Source organism: Helicoverpa armigera, chromosome 8, assembly GCF_030705265.1.
Source record: "Helicoverpa armigera isolate CAAS_96S chromosome 8, ASM3070526v1, whole genome shotgun sequence".
Taxonomy (NCBI): Eukaryota; Metazoa; Arthropoda; class Insecta; order Lepidoptera; family Noctuidae; genus Helicoverpa; species Helicoverpa armigera.
This window is the reverse complement of record NC_087127.1, coordinates 2,490,644-2,517,217: the sequence shown is the minus strand read 5'-3', so window position 1 is coordinate 2,517,217 and position 26,574 is coordinate 2,490,644. Positions and strand designations below refer to the sequence as shown.

General features: G+C 38.1%; 2 protein-coding genes across 3 annotated transcripts; one reads left to right on the top strand and one right to left on the bottom strand.

Moving 5' to 3' along the window:
- The first annotated feature begins 268 nt into the window (after positions 1-268).
- Positions 269-24,223, top strand: LOC110382900 (von Willebrand factor A domain-containing protein 8). Its single transcript, XM_064035773.1, has 21 exons — positions 269-625; positions 960-1,083; positions 1,787-1,922; positions 2,157-2,324; positions 2,693-2,857; positions 10,472-10,630; positions 14,605-14,944; positions 15,266-15,512; positions 15,951-16,091; positions 16,475-16,610; positions 16,719-17,622; positions 18,338-18,543; positions 18,945-19,132; positions 19,487-19,646; positions 20,156-20,311; positions 20,773-20,881; positions 21,158-21,278; positions 21,694-21,874; positions 22,361-22,506; positions 22,775-22,876; positions 23,215-24,223. The coding sequence occupies exons 1-21, from the start codon at positions 442-444 to the stop codon at positions 23,321-23,323; spliced, it is 4,182 nt and encodes a 1,393-aa protein (XP_063891843.1). The 5' UTR covers positions 269-441; the 3' UTR covers positions 23,324-24,223.
- On the bottom strand, positions 3,528-6,740 carry LOC110383228 (uncharacterized). Of its 2 annotated transcripts, none has more exons than XM_021343996.3 (2): positions 6,496-6,740; positions 3,528-4,712 (listed from the first exon to the last, which is right to left on the bottom strand). In XM_021343996.3, exon 2 carries the CDS (start codon positions 4,589-4,591, stop codon positions 3,533-3,535), a length of 1,059 nt encoding a protein of 352 aa, XP_021199671.3. In that variant the 5' UTR covers positions 4,592-4,712; positions 6,496-6,740; the 3' UTR covers positions 3,528-3,532. The 2 variants fall into 2 exon arrangements, with proteins under 2 accessions (XP_021199671.3, XP_049694132.2); XM_049838175.2 differs by lacking the exon at positions 6,496-6,740 and adding an exon at positions 6,170-6,253.
- Positions 24,224-26,574: the final 2,351 nt, after the last annotated feature.

Below are 26,574 nucleotides of genomic sequence, written 5' to 3'. Positions count from 1 at the left end.
CATCTTGCAAAATCTGCATAGGTACTGTGCAGCTTCTGCAGAAAACCTAAAGCAGCAGAATTGTAGCCTCCCTTTTCAGTTGAAACCGTTGGGTGCAAGGATCCGAAGGCGCAAGTTTTCGAAGCAACTAGCTGACGTTTTTTGCAACCAAAAGACTGAATTTAAATAAAGGATAAGCGTTGTCCTCTTGGGTCATGGTCGTGGATGGTGAGGAATTTTTGAACGTTTTCTTTTGCTGCAAGTATTTTTTTGTTATCTGTACAATTGTTTGGATAGAAACGTCAGTTTGACAGTTGACAATTATATCCAATGTTTAGACTTTGACCCGTAGATTATTGCAATTTTTCTATTAAATAAGCCATAAAAAATTGCGTAATGGCATAATTATTAAAATATATACTTAATATTATTACCCAGTGTAGATTTTGTGTAAATAAAATCATGTATAATCCCGCAGTAACAGTTCGAAGGATTGATGTTTTGATTCGTATTTTGGGGCATCGTAAAGCTATATTAGCCGCAAATCCAGTGAGAAGTTATTCTAGCGAAGATAAAGTGACTATAGGAGATGTCAGCAAGGAGATCAAGAACCCCAAAAAAGTTGAATATGTGCCTCGGAAGTATCGTAAGTGTTTACCTTGAAACTTCAGTTTATAACCTAAAAAGTGCAGTTTAAATCATGTTTCTGGGCCTATCTAATAAATTGAAACCCTTTAGAGACCTTGAACCTACCCATAATCATATGCTGTACTAAAGAGGGAAGACTTGTATTTTTATTACAATACATACTTAAAAATAACTGGATCCAAATATCATTTAAACTATTGTTTCAGATAATATTTTAGTCAGCTCAGACACTTGAAGGGATCATAACATTATAGCAAATTAAATAAATTATCTAAATAACATTAGTATATGTCAAGCTACTTCTTATATATTTTTTAATCAAAATTTTTCAGTAACAATTGAAGATACAGAAATAAAATCACTCTCACAGAGTACTCTAAGAAATCTAAGATGGATGATGCAAAAGGATTTACTTGGGCAAGACATGTTCTTATTAGGCAGGCCGGGACCAAGCAGGTAAGTTCTACCATACATCTGTTATTAAGAGGCTGAATGCACCCAAAACACCAAAACAGAGAAGCCTGTAGATGCGACATTCGTAACATACATTTACATTAATTGATTAAAAAAATATACCCCCTTATATGAACATATTTCTAATCTATACAAATAATTAAAAATTCATTAACTTCATTAACAGGGTTCTCAGATTAATATATATTTTTTTCGCCATCAAAAACTATAGATTTGGCAAAAAAAATATTTGAGAAAAGCCAATTTCGACATTCAACCCCTTAATGGAAAAAGTAACTTAGCCATAAATAAATATGCAACTAATTATCTAATTTGTCATGCTGCATACAAATCTTAATAGCTTTTGTTGAATCCACCTTTGTAATAAAATCATAGATAAAATTATTAAAACCTACACACATTTGATAAAGTACTTTGGACTTTGCACATATGAAAGTAGGTTTGTTTGCCAAAAATCTTAATGCTGCAATAGGAAAAGATTGAAGTTCAACATGTTAAATAAATAAAGATATGTGGGTATTCTATAGCAACAAATAAATTGATAAATAATGTGTATCTATAGTTATATTGTATGACAGTTTATTTTATTCAAATAGTCTATTTTGAGGACACAAAATTAAGTTAGCTAGTAGATTCTCTCCTATACTACTGGTAAACATTATTCTCAAATGCTTATAATTTTTAGGAGGAAAGTAGCCCTTCAATACTTAGAGCTGACACAAAGAGAATTAGAATATGTGGCTCTCTCCCGTGACACAACAGAAGCTGACCTCAAGCAGAGGAGAGAGATCCAGAGCTCCACTGCCAAGTATTTTGACCAGGTAAACATATCATGGGTAAAATAGTTCTGAATGTGTTGAATGAGTTATTCTGACTGATCAATGGACTTACTCTAACTGATCTACTGACTTACTCTTGACTGATGGGCTGGCTTACTCTGACTGGTTAACTTACTTTGAATGATTGACTGCCTTAATTTGACTTATCGATTGACTTACTCTGAGTTTGAGTCTCTGATTCTGATGTAAGGATAATACAAAAATTACTTTTTTCAGAGTGCCGTCCGCGCAGCAGTGGAAGGTCGCGTGCTCGTTCTAGAAGGAATAGAAAAGGCAGAGCGTAATGTGTTGCCAGTGTTAAATAATTTGCTTGAAAACAGGGAGATGCACTTAGAAGACGGAAGGTTTTTGGTGCCTGCTTCTAGATACGATAAACTGTTGGAGGTGTGTTATAGTCATATTTTTACATGTCTCTTTGTGGCACTCATTGACACATTTGTATATTACGTAAATATTGAATTTATTGACACATTTGTATATTACGTAAATATTGAATTTATTGATACATTTGTATATTACGTAAATATTGAATTAATTGATACATATGTAGGTATATTACGTCAAATTGACTGTTTTATATAAATTCCAAATGTTCCAAAAGTGCCAGGTGCACTTCAAAACGATAAATAGTTTCACGATAGACAACCATTTTCTACCCCGCCTAGAATTGTAAGACCTGAAATTATTTTGATTTACATAATTATTAAATTATTACTTTCCAAATTTTTACCACGTTTCCTATTTTTTCCCAGGAACACGGTGCCGAAGAAGTATCAAAATGGCGTCTTGTCCGTGTGGATGAGAACTTCCGCGTGATCGCACTAGGTTTGCCCGTACCTAGGTACAGCGGGCAGCCACTCGATCCACCGCTGAGATCTCGGTTCCAAGCTAGAGATGTTGCTACTATTGGATTCTCGGTAAGTTTGAGAACATAAGAAAGAATATTTATACTTATGTACTTGCCTGCATGTTGAAGTATTTTGGGTCTAGATAGAGCTTGTATATTTTCAGGAGATTTTAAAAAACCTTAAATGGTTTCATTAGGTTATTTGTAAAATTCTATTTTCTCTTGCTGCAGTTTTGTATAAAGAAGTTGCAAAATACAAAGATTGAATCTAAACCATGATTGGGCGCGGGTTTAAAGTGACAAAAAAAAATTGCGTACGCGGATCGTAATTCGTATGGTGTCCTTGGCTGGGGCACTGTCGTACCCTCAGATAAAACCAAAGGCACAATAGGTACTTACGCAGAAAATAGCAATAATATTTTGTTGTGATTGAATCCAGGTCAAAAGTTCAGTGTACTTGATAAAGTAAAAAGTTTAGTAACTCCGATAAATCCAAATGAAGCTAAGTTATTCTTACGATTGAGCAATAAAGATGTCGTAATAAACATCGCGGTAGTACTTTAAAAGTTTCTTTTGTTGGCCATTTGCAGGCGGCATTCGATTTCAACGTTCGAACTGCGTAGACAGGCAAGGAATAGTAGACTTTGAGTACCTACCTACCTTCCGTTCAGCTGTAGAATCCTGTGTGAAAGACTTTTTTACTTATAAATTAATAGTTTAATTAAAATAACAATATAATCATGATTTACTTTTTATTCAATGTTGTGTCAAACTTCAAACTCTTATAAGACGGCTGTGACAGTAAACTTTCAGTTCTACTTGGTGTGGTCGACTCCAGTTTCTTAGGCAGCTCAGGCATGAAGATGTGCACTTGTTTCTTAGGGTTCTTGCTCACGTCGGGTATCAACTTCTTGTTGAGCATATCTGCGTATTGCTTCTCTATGGCTGTCTTCTCATTGATGACCTTGAGCCGCGTCTCCGTCACGTTCGTTTTGAGGTCCCTGGATTTCTTGTTGTGATTGTCTTTTATTTTGACGCTAATCTCCTGCCGTGGCGTGCTCTTCACGTTCCGTGACTGTCGCGCGTAGTTCTCGATCGTGTTGGCAGACGTCGGCACATAAAAATCAGTGCGATCGATAGCTCCACTTTGTTGCGCTTTTGGGCTGTCCCCTCCTTTCGGCGATGTTCGCCCGGCCTCCTTATGTATGTCATTTGCTGTTTTCGATTTCGACAAATTGTGTCGACGCTGTAGCTCCGGCCAGCTGTGTCGTGGCTGTGACATTCGTTCCACGTTTTCTGGCGCTAACAGATCTATTTTTCCCGCCAAGTCCAGCCATTGTAGAACACGTTCAGAAAGTTCAGTGTTCTCTTTAGAGTCGGTTCTGGCGGTTTTATTAGCTCTCAAGTTTCTCATGTTGATATTGAGGCTATCGTAATTACTTCTATGTGATTCGTTCAAAGGTTGCGGACTTGCTTTCACATACAATTCGTCGTCAAAGTCCTGATCTACACCGTGTAAGTTGAGGTGTTCTATGTCTCCCGAGGTAGCCGGGCGCTGGTTGATGCGGGACTTGTCGCTCGTGAGGACGAGGTTAAGCTTCCTCAAGCAGTCCTGCAGGTCGTCGGAGGGCGGACTGAGCCGGGAGCTCTTGTTGTGGCTGGTGGAGCTGGCGGAGGAGTTAGGCCTGCGCCTCTTGAGCTTGAGTAGGTAGGGGTCGTCGTGCGTGAGTATGGCGTGTCGGAAGCCGCCCACCCACACAGTCCTCACGTACATAGGCCGCTGCGAGGACTGCCACAGGACCATGTTCCACTCGGAACTACACCCTAACGCAGGGAGTCACGCGAACCTTTCTATTAGTGCGTGCACGAGTCGGCTGAGGCTTCATAATTGATTCGTATCATCTATCGCGCGGCTTTCGACGGCTCTGCGAACAAATGGTGGAGTTTTATTTGATAGTTTTTATGAATGGGAACTTAGTATAAATTGAAATAGGTGTCATTTGTTTGGGTAGGTTAGGTGGCTTTTATGAGCAAAACTTGGCACGGATTTGTGTTATTACTTAGTACCACATATCTATTGGCTAACGCAAATTTTTGGCCTTTTCTAATAGAAAAATATTAAGGCATTAAAATATCTAGTCAACTTATAAAAACCAAACAAATTAATGTTTTTTTAATCGTGCCGGAACGATAAAACTAGTTTTTCGTAGACATCATTAAAGCAGTTTGTAGCAATTCATTATGCACTCCGCCTGTTGCCCGTAAATTGTTTTCCTTGTTAGCAGGTAGTAGGGTGGCCAGTTATTGTAAAAAAAGCAAACAGTATAGTTTATTTTGAGAAGTAATATGATGTTGTGTGTATAATAGTGTAAAAACATCACAATAATAGTGTAAAACATCACAATGTGAAGAAGTTTGTGCAATTATGTCTAAATCCTTCAGAAGCAAAGAAAAACCCAAGTAATTCAATAATTTGTTATTGTAGAAAACTATATAAAAAATACGTGATATGTTTAATTTCAAAATTCTTAGGTAGGTACTCGTACAACTGCAATATAAACCCTTGCTACACCTTCCATCAATTTCACCAGACTTTAAAAAAAGAACGAGCTTTCAAGTCCCAAAAAATGAAAAAAATCTTGGTTCCCGTACATCAAACCTTAGCGTAGCAGTAATGATTAATTGCAAGTCAAAGCCGACGTAACGTGGGTATTCCACTGTCGGGAATCTACTGGGAACGAATCAATTATGTTATGGGATTAAACGTGTTTATGCATTTCTTTTGCATTGAATTTTAATTTTCTGCAGTTGTTTGAAAAAATAATGATCAATTTGCCCCTCTTTGATGGTGTTAACAGGTTATGTTTATCACTACATAGTATAAAACAAAGTCGTGCTCCCTACGTCTCTTTGTTCGCTTAAATCTTCGGAACTACGCAACCGATTTTCATGCGGTTTTTTTAATAGATAGAGTGATTAAAGAGAAAGGTTTATATGTATAATAACATACATCAAGTAGTGGGGAAATACTGTTCCCGTGCGAAGTTGGAGCGGGTCGCTACTTTATAGTATATATCATTTTGTAAATTAACGTTTTCTTTTGTAGAAGGCTGTGTTTATAAGACACAAAGTGTTTTAATTAAAAATCTTTTGGTCATGCATGTTTGGCCATCATTCTCTTTATTTTGATACATATTTGGCCGTGTTTGGGGCTAATGAGAAAACAAGTAATGTTTTTGTTGTTTTTTGGAAATATCAGTAGGTAATGATAAGAATCCTTTAATTCATGTTCGATTTTGTTCTACGAGAGGGACCTAATTAATATTTTTGTATGAACTGGAAATGAAGCACTCAAAAGCAAGATATGAAACTCCAATATTACCTTTTTCTCAAACGTTTACCCAACGCTACTTCAATATTAGAGAAACATTATAAAATAATTGTAATATTATACTTTCCACGGCACAAATCAATCTATCAAAAATCGACAAGGCTAAACGTATCAGTCACTTTATAAAAAAGAAAAAATAATATTACGAAGAAAACAAGGATAAAGTCTGGTTAACCAGAGCTAAATCTATGATTTTACTTTTCGAATAAAATGCCAGAAGTTTACCAAATATCTAACTAAATGATCACTGAATAAGAATATGAGAGTTACTGTTTAAAACCCTTATCACAAATACACACAAATTATTATTTACTTACAATCAATACCCCTTATCAAATCAATGCATCGGCTACGAAACCGTAGCATTTTCGTAGCATACTACGAACCGTAGCGTAGGCCTACGAGCGTAGCATTCACATAATCACTTGTTAAAAAATACAGCCAAGTCCTCTTTCACTGTTGATTTTTTAAATAAAATTTTGCAAAATATTTTTGTTATTTCGAAAGTATCGGTGCAATCGCGAGCGTCGTTACTTATTTCCTTGTAAGCAGTGACTGGTCGTCGCTCCCCGTTCGCGAGCGGTTTTGTCGTCAACTAAAGCCAGTTACACACGCGATGACACGATTCGGGTTTAAGGTTGAATAATATATTGGGTACATGTGTCAAGTTGAACTCGTGAATCATTTGCGCGAAAGCCTGGTTTGCCTTTTCTTGTGTTAGTATTTAATTGCGTAAAGGTTTTCAAGCTCTTATTTAAGTTGCAATGTATGTTTGGGCCATTATAACTTTTTTTATTTGGCAGTGCTTATTATCTGGGAACTAATAAAAATAATGTTTTTGTTTGCATATGTCATTCAATGTTTTTTCCATCCAAAATTAAATGTATAATGCAGCGTCTGTGTTTAGAGATATGTAGGAAGTGTATATTTATTTAAAGAAGTACGTTAGAAAATCGAACTTCATAACTAGTACATTCGAAGCGACATGAACAGGTATTTCACATGTTTTTGTGGACAATATGGACCAAAAAACTTTAACAAAAAACAAATAATTCAGCACAAGGCCTTACAATTCCTTCCATGAATAGTATAACAACAAGGCTTGTTTTCGGTTGTTTTATAGTTTTCCAGTTTAAGGATAGCGCGCACCTGAATAATTCTATATTTGGTGAACATCAGAGCCCACGGCACGGCATACTCAGCAAGTAATTATTCGTCCTATCGTGCGACAGTTAGTAATTTATTCCGAAATATTGTTGTATTGTAAATTTTGCATAAATCCTATTGGGTTTGCATAATTTCGGGGGGATATGATCCAAACTGTTTGGGGCACGGAACATTAAGTTTTATGGTAGTAAATAAGTAGTTTGGTGAGCTCAGGGATAGGTAAAGTTTGCGCTAATAGCTGGGATCTGATACAATCTTTAGAAGGGATCATACAGAAGCTATTAAGTGTTTTAATGCGCTATAAAACGTTGCTGTATATTGCGTGGATGGTTTTAAATTGTTTTATATGATGAGAACTATTTTAATTCTATATACCAGTTCATTCTTATTTACGAGCAAAATTAAAATGTTTTCAGAAACTCTTAGCATATGCTTCAAAAGAATAGAGACAAGCATGAAAAAGTGCATTGCATCACATATTTTTTTGCGATTATTATAAATCTAACGCGTGTGCTAAGTATCTATGTGTGAGAAATAGCAAAGAAATCGCCAAAACTTTCCTCTAATTAATAATTCTGTGTAAACGAAGGAAATGAAAAACATTTGCTTTAAAAGTGGTTTAATATTTAAAGTATATTATTTGCTTTCACATATCACATCCTTTACAACCAACATTTCAGGCACTTGACTCACGAACGCTTACCTAACTCGACGCTATGCAAATCAGTCCCTATAAGATACCATCAGATAGCATGTTACCTAGCCAGACGTTACTTTACGTGAGCCTTATGTACCTGCGATCACGTATCTTTGAAGTTATTTATTACTGAAGCACTTTGCCCTGTCAAATGGGACAGGTTAGTGCTTGCAAGACGTGGGAAGCGGTACCAACATTTGGTAGGCACGATGGGTTATGTAGAAACTAGCTTCGTTTCCCGAGATATATAATAGACTTATAGACAAAATAGACTTTTTCGTCAGTATTGTTTTAATTTATCGGTTGGCACTTTGGTGAAATCTCAAAACTTGTGTGCTATACTATATTACGAAACAACAGCAGTGATTATGATGCGTAGTTATCGTTATCTTCCATATTTCAAATATCTTTAAAACACTATCACATGTCTTCCAGACAAAGTTTGTTACTACAAATCATTTCTAAAGCCTTGTTTACGTGCTTATGCTCGTGATATCATTTCCATATTATTGTCATGTCGAGACTATCGACATAAAATGTTATATAATGTTGTGTGTTTATTACAATTAGAATTTATTTATTGGAATTTATTACTGCAAGGTGAGCAGAATATCTGAATTCCATGTAATAAAAGTTAGAATCTTTTCGGTCTTTAGACTGTCTGGGAATGTGGCTCTATATGGTACATATAAGTTCAAGCACTAAATACTTTAGGCTTTATTCTGTCGACAGTCTGAGCTGAATTTTGAGCCACGAATATAATGTAAATGAAATACTCGACATGTCTCAAAATCTGGAGCTTAACCACATTAGATTTAGAGAATTTATTAGCCGTGTATAAACTACAGTGATCACTATTACCAAAAGTTCTTTCGCTCCACAAATAGAATGACTCGCATAACTTAGTTTTCAAACAAACACAAAAGCCTTTAACTAACAAATGAGTCGTCAGAATTAATAGCTCAGTGTGTATTAATTGTGGTAGAATTGTTTCCGTGTCGGCTCACTAATGGGGTGCTAACATGCCATGTGGTGGTCTGGTAATCATGAGCTTAAACGTTTTGCTTGCGGTTGCATCGTGTAATGAATGGGTAACATGGTATTGTGGGTAATGGAACGCGGAAATGATATTGTTTTTTTTACAGTGAGTAAATTGGTTATTGTGGCAGGGCTAAAATATTAAAAAGTGAACTTTGATTTGAATTAAATAACTTTTGAAGTACGAGAGTACTGAACTGACTTGAACATTCTTGTACTGTTTGAAGCTAAGCTACACTATTTAAAAATAGCATACGCTTTTCATACGGGCACTGGCAGAAGTTTCCACAGAAAGCAGGAGAAACTGAAGGAAAACAGCTTCTACTCAATAAAGATATCTTCAACACAAAAAATATATATCTCTGTTGTATATCAGTTAAAATAAATGACTTACTTTGAAGCCAATAAATCTAACCATAGGATGACCTTAAAGTTAAACATAGTTCGCACTAAATCGGTTTTATGATACCATATTCATACGTTTGCGTGCTTGAATATGTTCGAAATAGGTCTCAGGCAGCAAACGTTGTTTATTTTTACACCGACAAAACGTTATTTTGGTACGTTAAACTTTGTATCGGCTATAAAAAACCAGTTGAGTGGTAGGCGATGCCTTGTAGAATGGCGTGAAAAATGTATGTGTATTTTATGGAATAATTTAGTCAAACAAGCAAAACTATGATTTACTGTCATAAAATAAGTGCGTTTTCTTCATGTATTTATAATTAAGTATAGCCATAGAAAATGCTTTACTTTTTAATGTTACAGATTCGCCCATTATTTCAGTAATTTCTTAACTATCATGAAAATAATGTCTCACTTAATTTACGATTTTGATTTTCGCGTCACGCATCTGCAATTATTATCTATTTTCATTAAAACCGCAATACATTAAAAGCTCAAAGTCATCCATCAAAATATTCAGAATTCGTGCTTTATCCAAACATCGCATAGTTTCGTGACACAGTCGGCTAATTATCATAATTGTTAGACAGAAATTAATTCGGGCCGACTTTCAACCCTAGTTGATTCTGTTAACTGTTTCGCTAAAGTAAATTCTTTTGATTTACGGTCGCTTAGTGTTGTGGTATTTTTTGTCGAATCAAGTATTTTTATGTCTTTGTTTACTTTGGGTATGGTTCATTGAAATACAGCACGCTTAATTTGTTAGGGTTTTGTAGAAGTATCATGATTTTTTGTGTATATTATTTTCATGATCTGTAAATAAAAATCGTTTATATGAATTTTAACTTTCAAACCATAGAACTTGGCGGTGCACTTCCGTGCATCTATTTTGATTAGGTTATGTATTCTAGGTTGTTTATTTTTTTAAGCTCAATACTCTTTAAGTATAATAGCTAGCTTAGTTTACACATTTTCATTGTCACCAGGAACACCTCAGCGTATTAAAAGACGAGGCTCCTCGCGTGGACAGCGTGAAGCTGGAACAGGTGCTGTCTGCTGCGTACGCGCTGATCAGCCCTGAGCTGCAGCAGGTCAGCCTGCCTGACTTCCCTGTGGACAGCTTGCAGGCGGCCGCTCTTATACTGGTGAGTAGACTTATTGTAGATAGATAGAGACGAGGCTCCTCGCGTGGACAGCGTGAAGCTGGAACAGGTGCTGTCTGCTGCGTACGCGCTGATCAGCCCTGAGCTGCAGCAGGTCAGCCTGCCTGACTTCCCTGTGGACAGCTTGCAGGCGGCCGCTCTTATACTGGTGAGTAGACTTATTGTAGATAGATAGAGACGAGGCTCCTCGCGTGGACAGCGTGAAGCTGGAACAGGTGCTGTCTGCTGCGTACGCGCTGATCAGCCCTGAGCTGCAGCAGGTCAGCCTGCCCGACTTCCCTGTGGACAGCTTGCAGGCGGCCGCTCTTATACTGGTGAGTAGACTTATTGTAGATAGATAGAGACGAGGCTCCACGCGTGGACAGCGTGAAGCTGGAACAGGTGCTGTCTGCTGCGTACGCGCTGGTCAGCCCTGAGCTGCAGCAGGTCAGCCTGCCCGACTTCCCTGTGGACAGCTTGCAGGCGGCCGCTCTTATACTGGTGAGTAGACTTATTGTAGATAGATAGAGACGAGGCTCCACGCGTGGACAGCGTGAAGCTGGAACAGGTGCTGTCTGCTGCGTACGCGCTGGTCAGCCCTGAGCTGCAGCAGGTCAGCCTGCCCGACTTCCCTGTGGACAGCTTGCAGGCGGCCGCTCTTATACTGGTGAGTAGACTTATTGTAGATAGATAGAGACGAGGCTCCACGCGTGGACAGCGTGAAGCTGGAACAGGTGCTGTCTGCTGCGTACGCGCTGATCAGCCCTGAGCTGCAGCAGGTCAGCCTGCCCGACTTCCCTGTGGACAGCTTGCAGGCGGCCGCTCTTATACTGGTGAGTAGACTTATTGTAGATAGATAGAGACGAGGCTCCACGCGTGGACAGCGTGAAGCTGGAACAGGTGCTGTCTGCTGCGTACGCGCTGATCAGCCCTGAGCTGCAGCAGGTCAGAATGCCCGACTTCCCTGTGGACAGCTTGCAGGCGGCCGCTCTTATACTGGTGAGTAGACTTATTGTAGATAGATAGAGACGAGGCTCCTCGCGTGGACAGCGTGAAGCTGGAACAGGTGCTGTCTGCTGCGTACGCGCTGGTCAGCCCTGAGCTGCAGTAGGTCAGCCTGCCCGACTTCCCTGTGGACAGCTTGCAGGCGGCCGCTCTTATACTGGTGAGTAGACTTATTGTAGATAGATAGAGACGAGGCTCCTCGCGTGGACAGCGTGAAGCTGGAACAGGTGCTGTCTGCTGCGTACGCGCTGGTCAGCCCTGAGCTGCAGCAGGTCAGAATGCCCGACTTCCCTGTGGACAGCTTGCAGGCGGCCGCTCTTATACTGGTGAGTAGACTTATTGTAGATAGATAGAGACGAGGCTCCTCGCGTGGACAGCGTGAAGCTGGAACAGGTGCTGTCTGCTGCGTACGCGCTGGTCAGCCCTGAGCTGCAGTAGGTCAGCCTGCCCGACTTCTCTGTGGACAGCTTGCAGGCGGCAGCTCTTATACTGGTGAGAAGACAGATTAAGAGGAAATTAGAGTGAATAGAAAGAGAGAAAAGGGTTAATTCAAAAGAGAGGATAAGTAAGAGTATGGAAGTACTGGGTGGTATGCTGCTCCGTGGTATTTAAAAAAAAAAGTTCTGGTGGTAGGTAACTAGGTACTTAAAGAAAATCTATTGGTTGCTTAAAAACTTCTCATCTCCGGTTTGTTTCGGTGGAGAAAAGATTCTGGTAAGAAGTCCTACGCCTTATGGGGTTTAAAAAGTTATTGGTGCCGACTGGTTTCCATTAACAACGTTCTTTAAAAAGTTATAATACAAAACAATCAAGGAAATGAAAAATTTTAATAATCGCGTGTCAACATTTTGGCTTTGACAGTAATAATAAAATAACTGGAAAACTTTGTTAATTAAGTAATTTCTTTGTATTATCAGAACTGTAAGGTTTCAAAGTTTGTTGTTTAAAATGCAAACGAACGACCTTGTGGTTGTATTAATCGCCTTAGGACACGGTATTCTCTAATCTGAGACGGTAATGAGTAAAGTTTCTAGTGAATACTAGTTAGACTTGCTAACTGAGTACTGCGATAGCTTGTTTGTTTGTTTGTATGGATATTCTAAAGATAGATGTAGGTAAGTACTACTGGGTACTATATATTCGAATACCTAATTACATTGAGTTGCCAAAATAATACAATCACTATGTGCTTCATAAGTTCAGTATATATGTAAATTTTCTGTATAACATTTATTCCTAAAAGTTTACATTTATTAATTAAGACAGATTAAAATTTCAGAATTTTCGAAGTTGCACGTGAAAGTGCACATTAGTGATTTCGTTTTGTCGCTACATATTTTATCAGTCGCCTTGCTAACTTCCTTACCGAAAAGCGTAATAAAAACACCAACATAAAATGACACCAAAAAAACTGTCGAACTATAAACATGAATGCGTCATCTTGACCTTGAATACAAGTTACCTGATGAAGGAATCGCGTGCATATGATAGGGACGAATTTTACGATAATAAGCATAGATGTATTTTAGATTTCTCTTTGCCTCTCTCCTTACAAAATGTACTGTATAAAATTCAATAGGATTAATGGTGATCTGTAACACAGGGGTAACCTTAAGCAGACACCATTCTCTTAGAAATGCAACTTGTATTGTAATGTACTTTTAACACTGGAATTGAAGAGAAAAATAAAGATTTTTTATTATTATATTTTGTATGTCTCTACCAGACCTCGGGACTATAGAGTCCCGGATTTTTGGGAGGCGAACGTGGGGCCGAAGCAAACACGCTGAAGCCCTTTTGAGACAACTTTAATGAAATGGTGACACAAAACCGACGATTATCCCTGTATACACTATAGAAATGTACCCAAGGACAATCCCCGGTTCTGTGCTAAACTATTGCTAACTATGGATGAAAACTACTTGGGCTATTGTGATGGGATGCTAATGGACTAGGAATGGGGAAACTACGGGAACTATGGCACCTGCCGATAACAATGTAATAAATACACGTAAAAATGGCAGGTGGAGACTCGCCAACTCACTTACTGGGCCCCCGGGAATCAGTCACTGAAAAGCAACAAGAGGGCAACAGGTACATGAGCGGCTGAGAAGGGTGAGGATACCTCGGCGGACTTTAAACGCAGATCACGCGCTCCCTGTGGGTCCAGCATCACCGGCCCACTCGCCACTTACCACGAGGCACCTACCCTCCGAGCATTGCTCTAGCGACTCCACTCTGACCGGCCGGTGAAGGCAAGCCAAGAGGCGGGAGACCTATCCCCCGTCATGCTTCACTCCGGCAAGCCGGAGATGGGGGACAGTATACTCTCCCTGGAGCACTCGGATATATAGCCCCGCGGGGTCGCTACTCCCCGTCATCCGCCTCAGATGCCCTGCGGGGCTTATTATTATTATTATTACGAACAAGGTCAAATGTATCTCCCTTATCTTTTGTGCTAGTTATTTTGTAAGGTGTTTTTTGTAAGTAACCTTGATTCATCAAAAAATATTTAGGAAGAAACGACTGAACTTGGGACTTAATTTTTAGAAAAAGTATTTTAATATTTAAAATACTACGTGGAAGCCTTCTGTCACTGGTATGGGCTTGTGATGCGAAGGAATGCGCATCATGTTATAAGGAAGGTTTTGAGCTTGAACGTGGTAGGATATAGTTTAACGAAGAAACGATAGACCGATTGTGTGAAAGTCGATATTGCTAAAAAGAACGTTACTTGTGAGATAAGTAACAGTAGATAGAACAGATAGAAGAGTGTGGAAGAAGAAACCATACTGCGCTGACTCCGAATGGAATTGGGAATAAAGCAGAAGGATGATGATGAATTCTGTGTAATATATTTATTGGAATGAGAGATTTTTGTGTTACCAATTAACCTGGATACTAAAAATGTCTTAAAATCTCTCTCTAAGATTATTATTAGTATTGCTAAAACATTTAATTTTTCTTTACAGGAACGAAACCCAAACATCCCAATACACAAGCTGATCTACCTCCTATACCCCTACCATTCGTTCCTCACCAGAGAACATGTAAAGAACGTAGAAGCGGTACTACACAACTTGAGCGTAAACACAAGACCTAAATGGAACATATCACTCCAAGGAGTTGACATCAAAGGAAACCATGCCTTAGTGGCTATGGAAATAAACGGCGCTAAGTCTGAGTTTAGCGTGCCGTATGGTGGGAGGAAGCAGGGAGTCGAAGATAGAAGGGTGGTGAAGACTGCGTACCAAAGTGAACTGTTGAATGAATTGTTGCTGAGTCATAGTGTTGGCGATTTTTGTATAATAGGTACGTAGAACTTAGGTATTTTACTTCCTCCCCTGTTAATTCCATATGGGATCCATTCCATTCCTCTCTCTCACTCGTCGTTCTAATAGTTACTCCCTTCTTATATAGTACATGTCATGTATCAGTATAAACTATCATATTTAACATTGTGTTTATCTTTTGTTATGATTAGGCTTAGGTTTGTAATTTACCTTTATTGTGAGTAGGTTGATCTTGTAGTACCGTTATAAATATGTCATTGCAGAACCACGCAAAATCGTAGTAAATATGTTTCACTTATCACATTGTCTCACTCAATTATAAAACTTATTTCATCTACAGGTCCAAAAGGCTGTGGCAAGAGCCTCCTGGTTTCTCAACTATCGTCCTTATTAGGCTACACAATAGAGCCTATAGTTCTATACCAGGACATGACAGCCAGAGACCTGGTACAGCAAAGAACTACATTGGACAATGGGGATACCGTGTGGAGGAACTCGGCGTTAGTCGAAGCGGCGCTGAAAGGCCATATGGCGGTGTTAGACGGATTGCATAGGATACATGCTAGTACGCTTGCTGTTTTGCATAGGTATGTGTGAAAGAAAATTATAGGTAGTGGATAAGTATATGCAAGCGCCCAACAGCGGTGGTGGTGTAGATTTTTGGTCTCACCGTGGAATTAGTAGATTGTGTTTAAACTGACATGCCAATGCTTAGGTTCAATCTACACATATATTGGTAAATCAAGTTTGTATTTATGGAAGTCGCTGGTAATACCTAGTTAAATAAATTCCTTGATTATATGAAATGTACACTATTGAAGGGACAATGATTAAGTTCATTCAACATACGCTCCGAGGCCTAAAGCTAGTTAAATAACAACTTCTTAAGGTTTCGGATTGAACTATCCTTCTTCTTCATCGTACTCTTCATTACTGGGTCTTCCCTTTCTTGATACACATTTCCGAGACGGTGATAACTATCCTATCCTTATGGTATTTCAAGGTTTTCAATTTCTCCGTTTTAGGCTAGTTCACGACAGGGAACTACAATTGCACGACGGCACGCGACTGTTGCGACACGACCGATACGACGAGCTGCTCAAGTCAGGCATCACTGAAGCACAGCTACAGGAGAATGGAGTTAGGAAGATACATCCTGCTTTCAGGTAATACCAAGAAGAAATATTGGTTTGTTTGGATCTTATTCGCAAATATGGGTATAATTCAGGTGACACGGATACATTTTAATGGTTCAGCCATTTTTTGCCACGAAGGCATGGAAATGGTTAGTTTCTCTCCGAACTAGTAATAGAAAAAAAAACTACTTTTATATAGATTCTGAGCCACGACTTAAGACCGATAGCCTTTAATGAGATGCAAAATAAATAGTACTACATTTTTTCCGCTGGACTCGAATTGTGGTGCGGGACTCTAGTTTAAAATTCAGGTTAAAATACAAAATATTCATCTACAACTTACCTGAAGCTACGCTATTCCTGAAATACATACCTACACAGTTGTACATAAATCATGTCTTCCTACATTTCAGGATAGTAGCGTTAGCGGAACCACCGGTACTAGGCCGGGGCCAGCAATGGCTTTCGCCAGAAATACTCAGCCTGTTCATATTCCACGAGATGAGGAACTTGAGCAAGACTGAAGAAATATTCATCATCAATAGTTTGGTAAGCTACTGAACAGTTTAAGCTAAATTGCACCTTATGTTAATGTGTATAAGGTTGTAATTGCCTTGCCGTTTTCTTATTTGAAATTTGCTTTTTTTTCGCTTCTAGTTCGGTGACATATCCCAACCACTTCACTCAATAATCAACCTAGCAGATGAGCTCAGAAGATCAGAAGACAGCACTTTGAAGAACCTTTCATCGTCTCTATCCACACGCCAACTCTTAAGGATAGCTAGCAGAATGTCCAAGTATCCTACTGACTCAGCTTACGAGACCGTTCAACAAACATTCTTGGCTAAGTTCCTACCTAATTTAGCTAGACGAGCTCTAGATGGCGCTAGTCAAAAACTAGGTATAGACCCTCCAAGAAGGGTAGGCATCTTCGGAAACAATCCCTCAGAAACCAAAGTCAAATGTTCCGTAAAAAACAACGTTCTAACTATCGGCAATACAAGCACAGAGATATTCAAAACCGAAGCTTTGACTAAAGTCCCGGATATTTTGTTCTATGATGTACCACAACATATGCGGTTGTTAGAATGGTTACTGCAAGACTTTTTGCTTGGCAACCACTTATTACTAGTCGGCAACCAGGGTGTAGGAAAGAATAAGATTGCTGACAGACTTTTACAACTATTAAACCGTCCTAGAGAATACATACAGTTGCATAGAGACACAACAGTCCAATCTTTGACCGTGCAACCGACTGTAAAAGATGGAGTAGTGGTTTATGAAGATTCTCCTTTAGTTAAAGCCGTGAAATATGGTCATGTTTTAGTGGTAGATGAGGCTGATAAAGCCCCAACTCACGTGACTTGTATCTTGAAGACTTTGGTGGAAAATGGAGAAATGATCCTCAGTGATGGTCGAAGAATAGTTCCTAAGCATATGTTGGAAAGTTCCGGGGGTGATGTGTCGAGTTTTATACCGGTACATGATGATTTTAGGATGATTGTGCTGGCTAATAGACCGGGTTTCCCGTTCTTGGGGAATGACTTCTTCGCGTCTTTGGGTAAGATTTGCATCTCAACCTATTTTGTTTAACTAGCGCTTCAATGTCTTCCCATCCAAACTTTTTATTATGTCTGTCAATTTTGAATATATATTTTGAGTAGTGGTGGCCTAGTGGGCAAAGAACCAACCTCTCGAGTATGAGGGCGCGGGTTCGATTCCAGGTCAGGCAAGTACCAATGCAACTTTTCTAAGTTTGTATGTACTTTCTAAGTATATCTTAGACACCAATGACTGTGTTTCGGATGGCACGTTAAACTGTAGGTCCCGGCTGTCATAGAACATCCTTGGCAGTCGTTACGGGTAGTCAGAAGCCAGTAAGTCTGACACCAGTCTAACCAAGGGTTATTGGGTTGCCCGGGTAACTGGGTTGAGGAGGTCAGGCAGGGCAGTCGCTCCTTGTAAAGCACTGGTACTCAGCTACATCCGGTTAGACTGGAAGCCGACCCCAACGTAGTTTGGGAAAAAGGCTCGGAGGATGATGTCAATTTTGAATATAATTTTTCACACAATTTATTAGTTGATTTCACTATGGTCTTGATGCCTTGTCAGATTATCAGTGTGGACTTGTTCTCATTTTTACTTTCTGATCCTCATTATATTTCTTACTTACATTTTTGCTCCAAATACAGTTATGGTCTAACTTTGCTTTTGCTTTGCCTAGTGGCCCTTTCTTTTCTCCTATTTTAATCTAAATACCTTTCTTCCTTACCTAGGTGACTTATTCTCCTGTCACGCCGTCGACAATCCTTCAGTGGAGTCAGAAATGGAACTTCTTCGTTCATACGGGCCCGATGTTCCTCATGACGTCATGAAGAAACTGGTGCAAGCGTTCGCGATATTGAGGGATAAGGCCGATCAGGGACAACTGACGTATCCCTACTCGACCAGGGAGCTGGTTAATATTGTTAAACATTTGCAGGTTAGTGAAATTATCTTTTTGAGGTATTTTGTGTTTAGAATGGCTGTTTTTTTTCGTTGTGGTTTTCTTGTACGAGTAAAATGGAAAAAAAAAATAATTTGGTTTGAGAAATGGCTATGTGTGGCGTCCAACTCGCATATTTTATTTTCGATCTCATACAGGTATACATAGGGGTAGTTTATTAAAGAGTAGATTGATGGAGTACATATATGGAGTACATAGATGGAGTATATAGATGGAGTTCTTAGATGGAAATCATAGATAGAGGATATAAAAAAGTACATAAGTTGATACATGTACTTTTCACATTTTGGCTTCCCACTGTAATTTACACTACACTAACCCCATCTTTGGTTTATTATTTCTAAACATATGTTCAACCCAAAACATTTTCTTCCCAGAAATATCCCACAGAAGACTTAGCAACGGCAATCGGCAACGTTTTCGACTTCGATCGCTACAGCAAAGATATGGCGGACACGTTACTGGAAGTTCTTCACGCGAGCGGACTGCCCGTCGAGGGCGTACTGGAGGGACGGTCCAAAGAGGCGCTTAAGAAGATACAGATGACTATCGATAGGCATAGCGGGTAAGTTGGTTATAGCAAGCAGGTTTTATTAGGTGTATAGTCATTGTTTCACGCGGTTTTACTTGCTTGGGTTCAGTACGAATTCTTTGAGATAAGCTGACTGTAGAGTGAAATATCAAAAGCCACATCTAGAAGTACATAAGCATATGGAAGCTTATACGTATGTAGGGTACGCTTCTCATAAGTAAATAATAACAAAGATATTTTATTGAGAGAACATACATGGTTTTTTGCAACATATTCTACACATAAGAAATACTATTGTTTCCTCCAAGTTATAAATACAATATATTCTCAGGTTAGCAAAATAATTAGAGCTTAATAATTATTAATATAGTTATAAATGATTTTCAGATTAGGCACAACAGCACCCAAGCACGGCAAAGAGGATCCGAACAACGATCCTCACGTGGGTGGTAATACTTGGGCGGGCGGTACCGGCGGGCGAGACACTGCTGGTCTGGGCGGGAAGGGCGGGCCTTATAGGCTTGATAAGGGACATGATGTTCATCAGGTAAGATAGAAGATGACTACAGGGTTATATGTGTAAAGGAAATAATGTTTCTCCTACGCAAAAAAGGATAGTTAGGTACACATTGTACGTAGTTTCTTCTTGCTTCCATTTTGGAAGATTGAGCTAAATAAACATATTATTCTATGATAGATATAAAATGGAAATAAAGTATAATGAATGTTCGGCGTTAAACACAATCGCTTCTGGTAAAATTATTGTCCTGGTATTATGCTTAGGTATGTTAACAGCGACGGAAAAGGCAAACGTTCTGTGTTGTATATTTTTTTGATTTTTAACCGACTGCCGAGAAGGCTAACGTGTTTTCTAACATCAAGGCAAGCGTTTTGGACTGTATTTTTTTACCGACTGCCGGATAGGATTTCGTGTTTTTGAACATTACAATTGTATCTTTGATAGTTGCAATTAGTCATATTTTAGTCTCATATAATTATGCCATTATAGTTTTTTTAATAAATGTTGTTTTACTATACCCAACTCATGAATTCCAGCTTTCAGACGCTGAAAAGGATGACGTACCGGAGCACGTGAAGAAAGCGGCGCGGGAGATGAACCGCAAAGCTTTCGAGGAACGACTCAAGGAGATCAACATGAGCGAGTTCGATGCTAAACTGTATGGACAGTTCTATAGGGCGGTGCAGCCACAGGTAAATACTATTGTATATTTTAAGATAAAACTCTATGGTTTTTTTTTGTTTATATGTGTGTAGAAACAATATATATTTGAGCCTAAATAAATACCTACTGCAACGTAGCCTAGAAATCGACTTCAGAACACGACTGCACGCCGACTGCATCCCAACTGCAATCGGACTGCGCGTTTGATTTGCAGTTCTATTGCAGTCGTGTCAACTGCATTCAAACTGCCCTTGAACTGCATTTAATCTGCCCTTGAACTGCAAATTGAAGTTGGATTGCAGTCGAAATGCAGTCCGTCTGTAAAGAGCCTAATAAATAAATAAATAAATAAATAATCTCAAAGGAGCCGACTTCTCGAGTGTTGTAAAGAAGAAAAGCATTGTTCAGCATTTTTGGAAGACACAATTATGTCTTCAGTTAAGGGAGTTTAACATAATAAAATATTTTAGAATATGATTTTTGTATATAGATAGGAGCACTGCGCGGTGTATTAGCCGAACTGCAAGCGAAGAAGAAGGAACGCCACTGGAGCAGACATCAGACTAGCGGGGAACTAGATGACGGCAAGATTATTGAAGGTATAATAATATTTTTTGGGTTTGAAATAATAGTAGTACTGAGGCTGTCGTATTGATTTCACTAGCCTAGAGATTCGAAATCAATTTGAAAAACAAAAAAAAACAAATAAGTTAAACCATTTCGTGAAAAGCTGCAGGGTTTATTTGAAATAAAAACATATTAATTATTATTTTTGCACAGTAATAATTGCAATGTACCGAACCGCTATTAAATTTGGCAGGGACTGTACTTCACACGTATTAGATCAACATAAATGTTTTATATTATGGTCCCAGGTTTAGCCGGCGAGCGCTCAATATACCGTCGCAGAACGGACCAGGAGCCACCGCCGGGAGCTCCGCCAGAAAAGCCTAAAAGACTCAGATTGGTGGTAGACGTCTCTGGCAGTATGTACAGGTAAACTTTATGGATAAACTTGTTGATTCTATAATTAGATATTTCCCTGATGCTGTCTCCCTCCATGAGCCCGGTATTTAAAACTCTAATCCGCGGAATAATTCCTAGAGAGCTGAATTTTTGTATACATCTTTATTGCAGTAATTTAATGAAGCTTGCAAATATTGACATTCATATACTGCTAGTAAAATAAAAAATGGCAAATATCCTGCAAAATTTGATCTTCAGAAGTCATTTAAGATCAAATATGCGCTTTCATACTATGTACCTAGTTTTGCCGCGCATTTGCAGACGTTAATGGAACCCATAACTTTCGGTTTTTTAGTTACGGTGCCATACTTTACTAATACAGGTTACAAGTCTGTCAGCTTGCATGTTATCAAATATATAATTAAGGATTCCCATAATCTTCCAGGTTCAATTCCTACGACGGTCGTCTAGAACGTTCGATGGAAGCCGTGGTGCTACTGACAGAGGCACTGAAAGGCTACGAGGCTCGCATCCGATACGACATGCTCGGCCACTCGGGGGAGGAACACGCGCTAGAGCTCGTCAGGGTCGACCGACCCCCAGACAATGAGAAGGAGAGATTAAAGGTAACATTAAAAATGATTCATAATATGAAATCTTATGAAATCTCTCACACATTTGCTTGTGGATCGGATTGATTGAATCGTACGAACCTATACACGAACTGAGTAGGCACTGAAGTAAAGGTAAACAGTTTTGACAAGTATGGGTTTACACATAAAACTAGAGCTAATCATTAATAGTCGTAGTAGTTGAAAGCTATAAAGTCTGACAACCAGTCTTATCAAGATATATTGACATATTGACTTGTTGGGACAACTGGGTTGGGAAACGGCTAAGCAGATCATGATTATAGAGTTTTTCTGACGTCAGGCATGAAAATATGTAAGAAGAAACCATGCTGCGCCTACCCTAAATAATAGATTGGGATAAGGGAAGGGCATGATGAACATTCTCCGTTAAGCTTTATTTATTTATTCTGTGAACAGTGGGCTCTCAGTGAGCTCTCATCTGAACATACAACAAGTGCTAACCTTCCAATTTATCCTCAGATAATCCGGCTGATGCATGCTCACGCGCAGTTCTGCTGGTCGGGCGACAACACTCTCCCGGCGGCTCAACATGCCATCGCTACTGTAGCAGCCGAGGACGCGGACGAGGCTATAGTGCTTATACTGTCCGATGCTAATTTGAGACGGTCAGTATATACTTGGAAAGAATTTACTTCAGTTTTTTTTTGTACTCATAACTTCTACGAGGTACATTTTGAGAAAATCTATACGAATTTGAGTGACAACAGTGTCCATATACTGTTTAGCATTCGGTGAAGCCTATCTTTCTGCCACACTTATATTATAATATTTGTTACTTCTTCACGCTCAGATGGCTGCATCAATTTGGATGAAACTTGGCAATTTTATAGCTTATTTGTAAAAAAATTATCATCATTAATGGTTTTTCCACAGATACGGTATTCAACCAGAGGATTTAGGCACGATACTGACATCGGACCACAGAGTGCAGGCGCACGTTATATTTATCGGCAGCTTGGGAGACGAAGCTAATGCGTAAGTATTATAATAAATTAAGTATAGTAAAGAAATAGTCAATATAAACATAGTTAGATAGGCATACAATAAATTAAACTTCGGTAATGTAATACATGGTCCTTATTTCTTGTCTAATTTAAGGTTAACGCTTCAATTGTTAGCGAGGAATTCAAATATTATCGTAATGATTTTTTTTTAATTTTATTTAACTCCGAAAGTTTTTACTCATTCAAATGTTAAATTAAATATCATTATAAGAACATTGCATTTTAAAAATGGATTACTTTTGAATTGCAAGAACTTTCTGAATGCTTTACTTGTACAGGCACTATATAATTTTAAAACTTTTGTTGTAGACTCCTGCGTCGGCTGCCGGCGGGTCACGCGCACGTGTGCATGGACGTGGCCGCGTTACCGCAGATTATGCAGCAGATCTTCGCATCATCACTCTTACAATCCTCTTGATTGTAGTACTAAATATATATATATAGATTATAACTGGAAGAGTTAGTTGAGTTAAGAGTTAACTAACTGCGCAGTTGAGTGTGCAGTGTGCTAAGGAAACAAAATTGAAGAATGCAGTAATACTTACCAACTTACTGCAGACGTTACAATGTGTTAAGTAAAAGCCTATGACGCATTCAACAACTGTAAACCTCGCAAATATAAGCAACTAAATATTTGATTATTATTTTAGTTCATTCTTATTTCACAAATCACTGACGCCAGAATAAACTGTACGGGTCCGTGTTATAGTACAATTTGTATAAATATAGATATTTTTATATGTAATGTAAATTGTACATCTAGTATTAGTATAAATAGGTAAGATTAAATAAGAATAAATAATTGTTATGCAGGTGACAGCTATATTTATTTATTTTTCTTAATTTATTGACTAATAAAAATAGTAATTTGTATGTATCATACATTCCTTTTTCATTCTATATAGCTACTTTTACTTTCATGGTTACGATGTTTGATACTGATAATCCTTTGTATGTTGTAAGAAGTCTTATGGCCGGACCCAATTATTCTATTCATATGCTATTTTGCATACTAGATATAGGAATTTAACATAAACTGTATGGGGTTAATATTGGGAACGGCCCTAAGTAACTCTTTTCTTAGTAATAGATAGTTGTGAGACTAATATATCGTGCAATACAAATCAGCCAAAACACTTTCATACCAAAATAAGACGATGAAATAAACCAAAGCTGGTTCTTATTTTTTATCATTATTTTGTGTTTATTTATTATGTTGTATTATGAAATGTCACAAATAATTATTTGAAAATAAAATGATCTATTTTACTGTAAAGTTTGATATAATAATATATCAATAAAGACAGATTTTGCGAAATTATTGTTATTTTATTTATGTTAAATCTTATTTTATTTACAAAGATAGTAACATAGCTAGTATATGCATAAGAATAAGTTAAAGGCGAATAACAGCTGGTTAACTTTTACATACAGTTGATTTCGTGTCGTATTTAATTATTTTCAGTATTGAAAGGGGGGATGTAGCAAGCCTTCTCGTAGAGCCTCACCTATGCTCGGGCCCTCTTCGTGAGTAGCGGCATACTCGTATGCCCTTAAACCACTGACCTCTATATTAACCTTAAACCGATTGCTACACCACGATGACAAGTCAGAGAGTACTGAAATATACTTTTGTTATAAATAATACTCCTGAGCGTTCTTATGACATATGGCTAGGCAAATTGGTACTTGCAGACATACAGCCAGTTTCTTCATCAAAAGTTAAAGCCAAAGTAAAAGTCAAAGTCATGTCTAAAGTAAAAGTAAAGGTTAAATTCAATTTTTCTATGAATTTTGCTGTCACTTTAGCCTTGAAAAAACGAATTTGACCGTTACTTTAACTTTAGACATTCCTTTAACTTTAACTTTTGATGAAGAAACTGGCCGTTATTCGCTTAAAATTGACGTGTAAAAAATGTGTTATTATACAAGCTTACATACCTTTTTTTTTCCTTTAGACCCCTTATTACTTCTAAACCGGAATTCGGCGATGAAACACTATCACGGCAGGTACCTGCTACCGCTATATTATTATGGGCGTGTTTGAGATCATCATACCAAAATGTTCTGAATCAATAAGGAACTTTTTGGCACAAACTGGAAATGGGTTAAGTTTGGGTATTTTTTGCTATCAGAAGGAGGAAAACTTATTGCTTAAACTTAATGAGGTAAAGAACTCGATAGCAAAACTACGTTACATAAGTACCTATTAAAATTTTTGGATAAAAATATTATTCAGCAGAGAAATTAATTGCAGCAGAGTTTAATGCTACCTTAGCTGTATTTATTTATTTCTCACATTTGTGAGGGTACAGTCAGCAACAAAAGTCCAGTAACACAATCATCATCTCCCGAGTCTTTTCCCCAACTATGTTGGGGTCTGCTTCCAGTCTAACCTGATTCAGCTGAACATCAGTCCACTAACACAATGAAAAAAAAACCTGTACTCAAATCATGACAAAAAACAGAACCAATTTCAGATATTATGGAGAGTAACTCTCACAAGTACAGTACAGTGCTGGCCGTATGAGTACAATAAATATTAGTAATGGAAAAGTAAAATAAATAACTATTAGGTATATTTAAATTACTTTATTTAGTAACATTGTGATATTAAAATAGACATTTTTTTGTAAATATATCTAAATCTTATTATTTATTAAGTATTCTAATAAAAAATACAGTAAAAAATATTATTATTCGAGTAGTTATCCTATCCTTAAAATACTGACACAAAAATAATAATTACAACAATGGAAAAAGAAAAAAAAGTTTGAACTATGAAATCATAACTGCTAAATAAAAATAAAAAAAACCATGAACCATCACCAACAATTGAGCAAGCGTGGTGATTAACGCCCAATCCTTCTCCGTGTGAGAGGCCTGTGCCCAGCAGTGGAACGATAAAAAAGGCTGACGATTATCGAAAATAAAAGATTCAAAAAGTCCAGCACTCATTACCAACTTTGACATCACCTTTAGGGCAGCTAACATACTGCTTAAACAGCCCAACAATAACGTCAACTGGCCCACGTTTCACATTTTCCACCGAGATTTTGTTCGCATACAGTAATTTTGTCATACTATCATGATACACTTCTTCTTTCTTCCCAATAACTTTCCAATAGTTCTTTTCCGGTCTATTGAAGATAGCGAAAAGCACACATATTGTATACACGGCTGTCATACATAGAATTATAAAAACTTTAGTGGCTCTATTCATTTTAAAGGTCTGAATTTTAGTAATAACTGTTGTTGTAGTGAGCGCGACTGGTAATTTCCTCTTCTGTACAATTACTAGTTTTGTTTTCCTCTGTTTCAAAAGTAAATGTCGACAGCAGCGCTACCGACTGTGGATTACGGATATTAGTGCAGAATGAACAATCGTCCCTTTTTGCGCTTTTCCAGTCGATATCTTTTCATCATTTGCTTTTGAAGATGCTCTTTCTTACTTATTACACTTACAGCGTTTATCACTGCCGCTACCATTGTCAAGTCCTTTGCATTTGTTTTTTAAGTTGGCATTTATTCAGTTTGTGTTGCATTGTTACCGTTTTCTCGTTTTTTGATCTGGTTGGGCATATCGGCTTTAGCTATGTCTGCATAAACTCTCGTATGTTTTCTAGCCAATATTATTTAACATTTGTCACTTTCACCTTTTATTTGGTT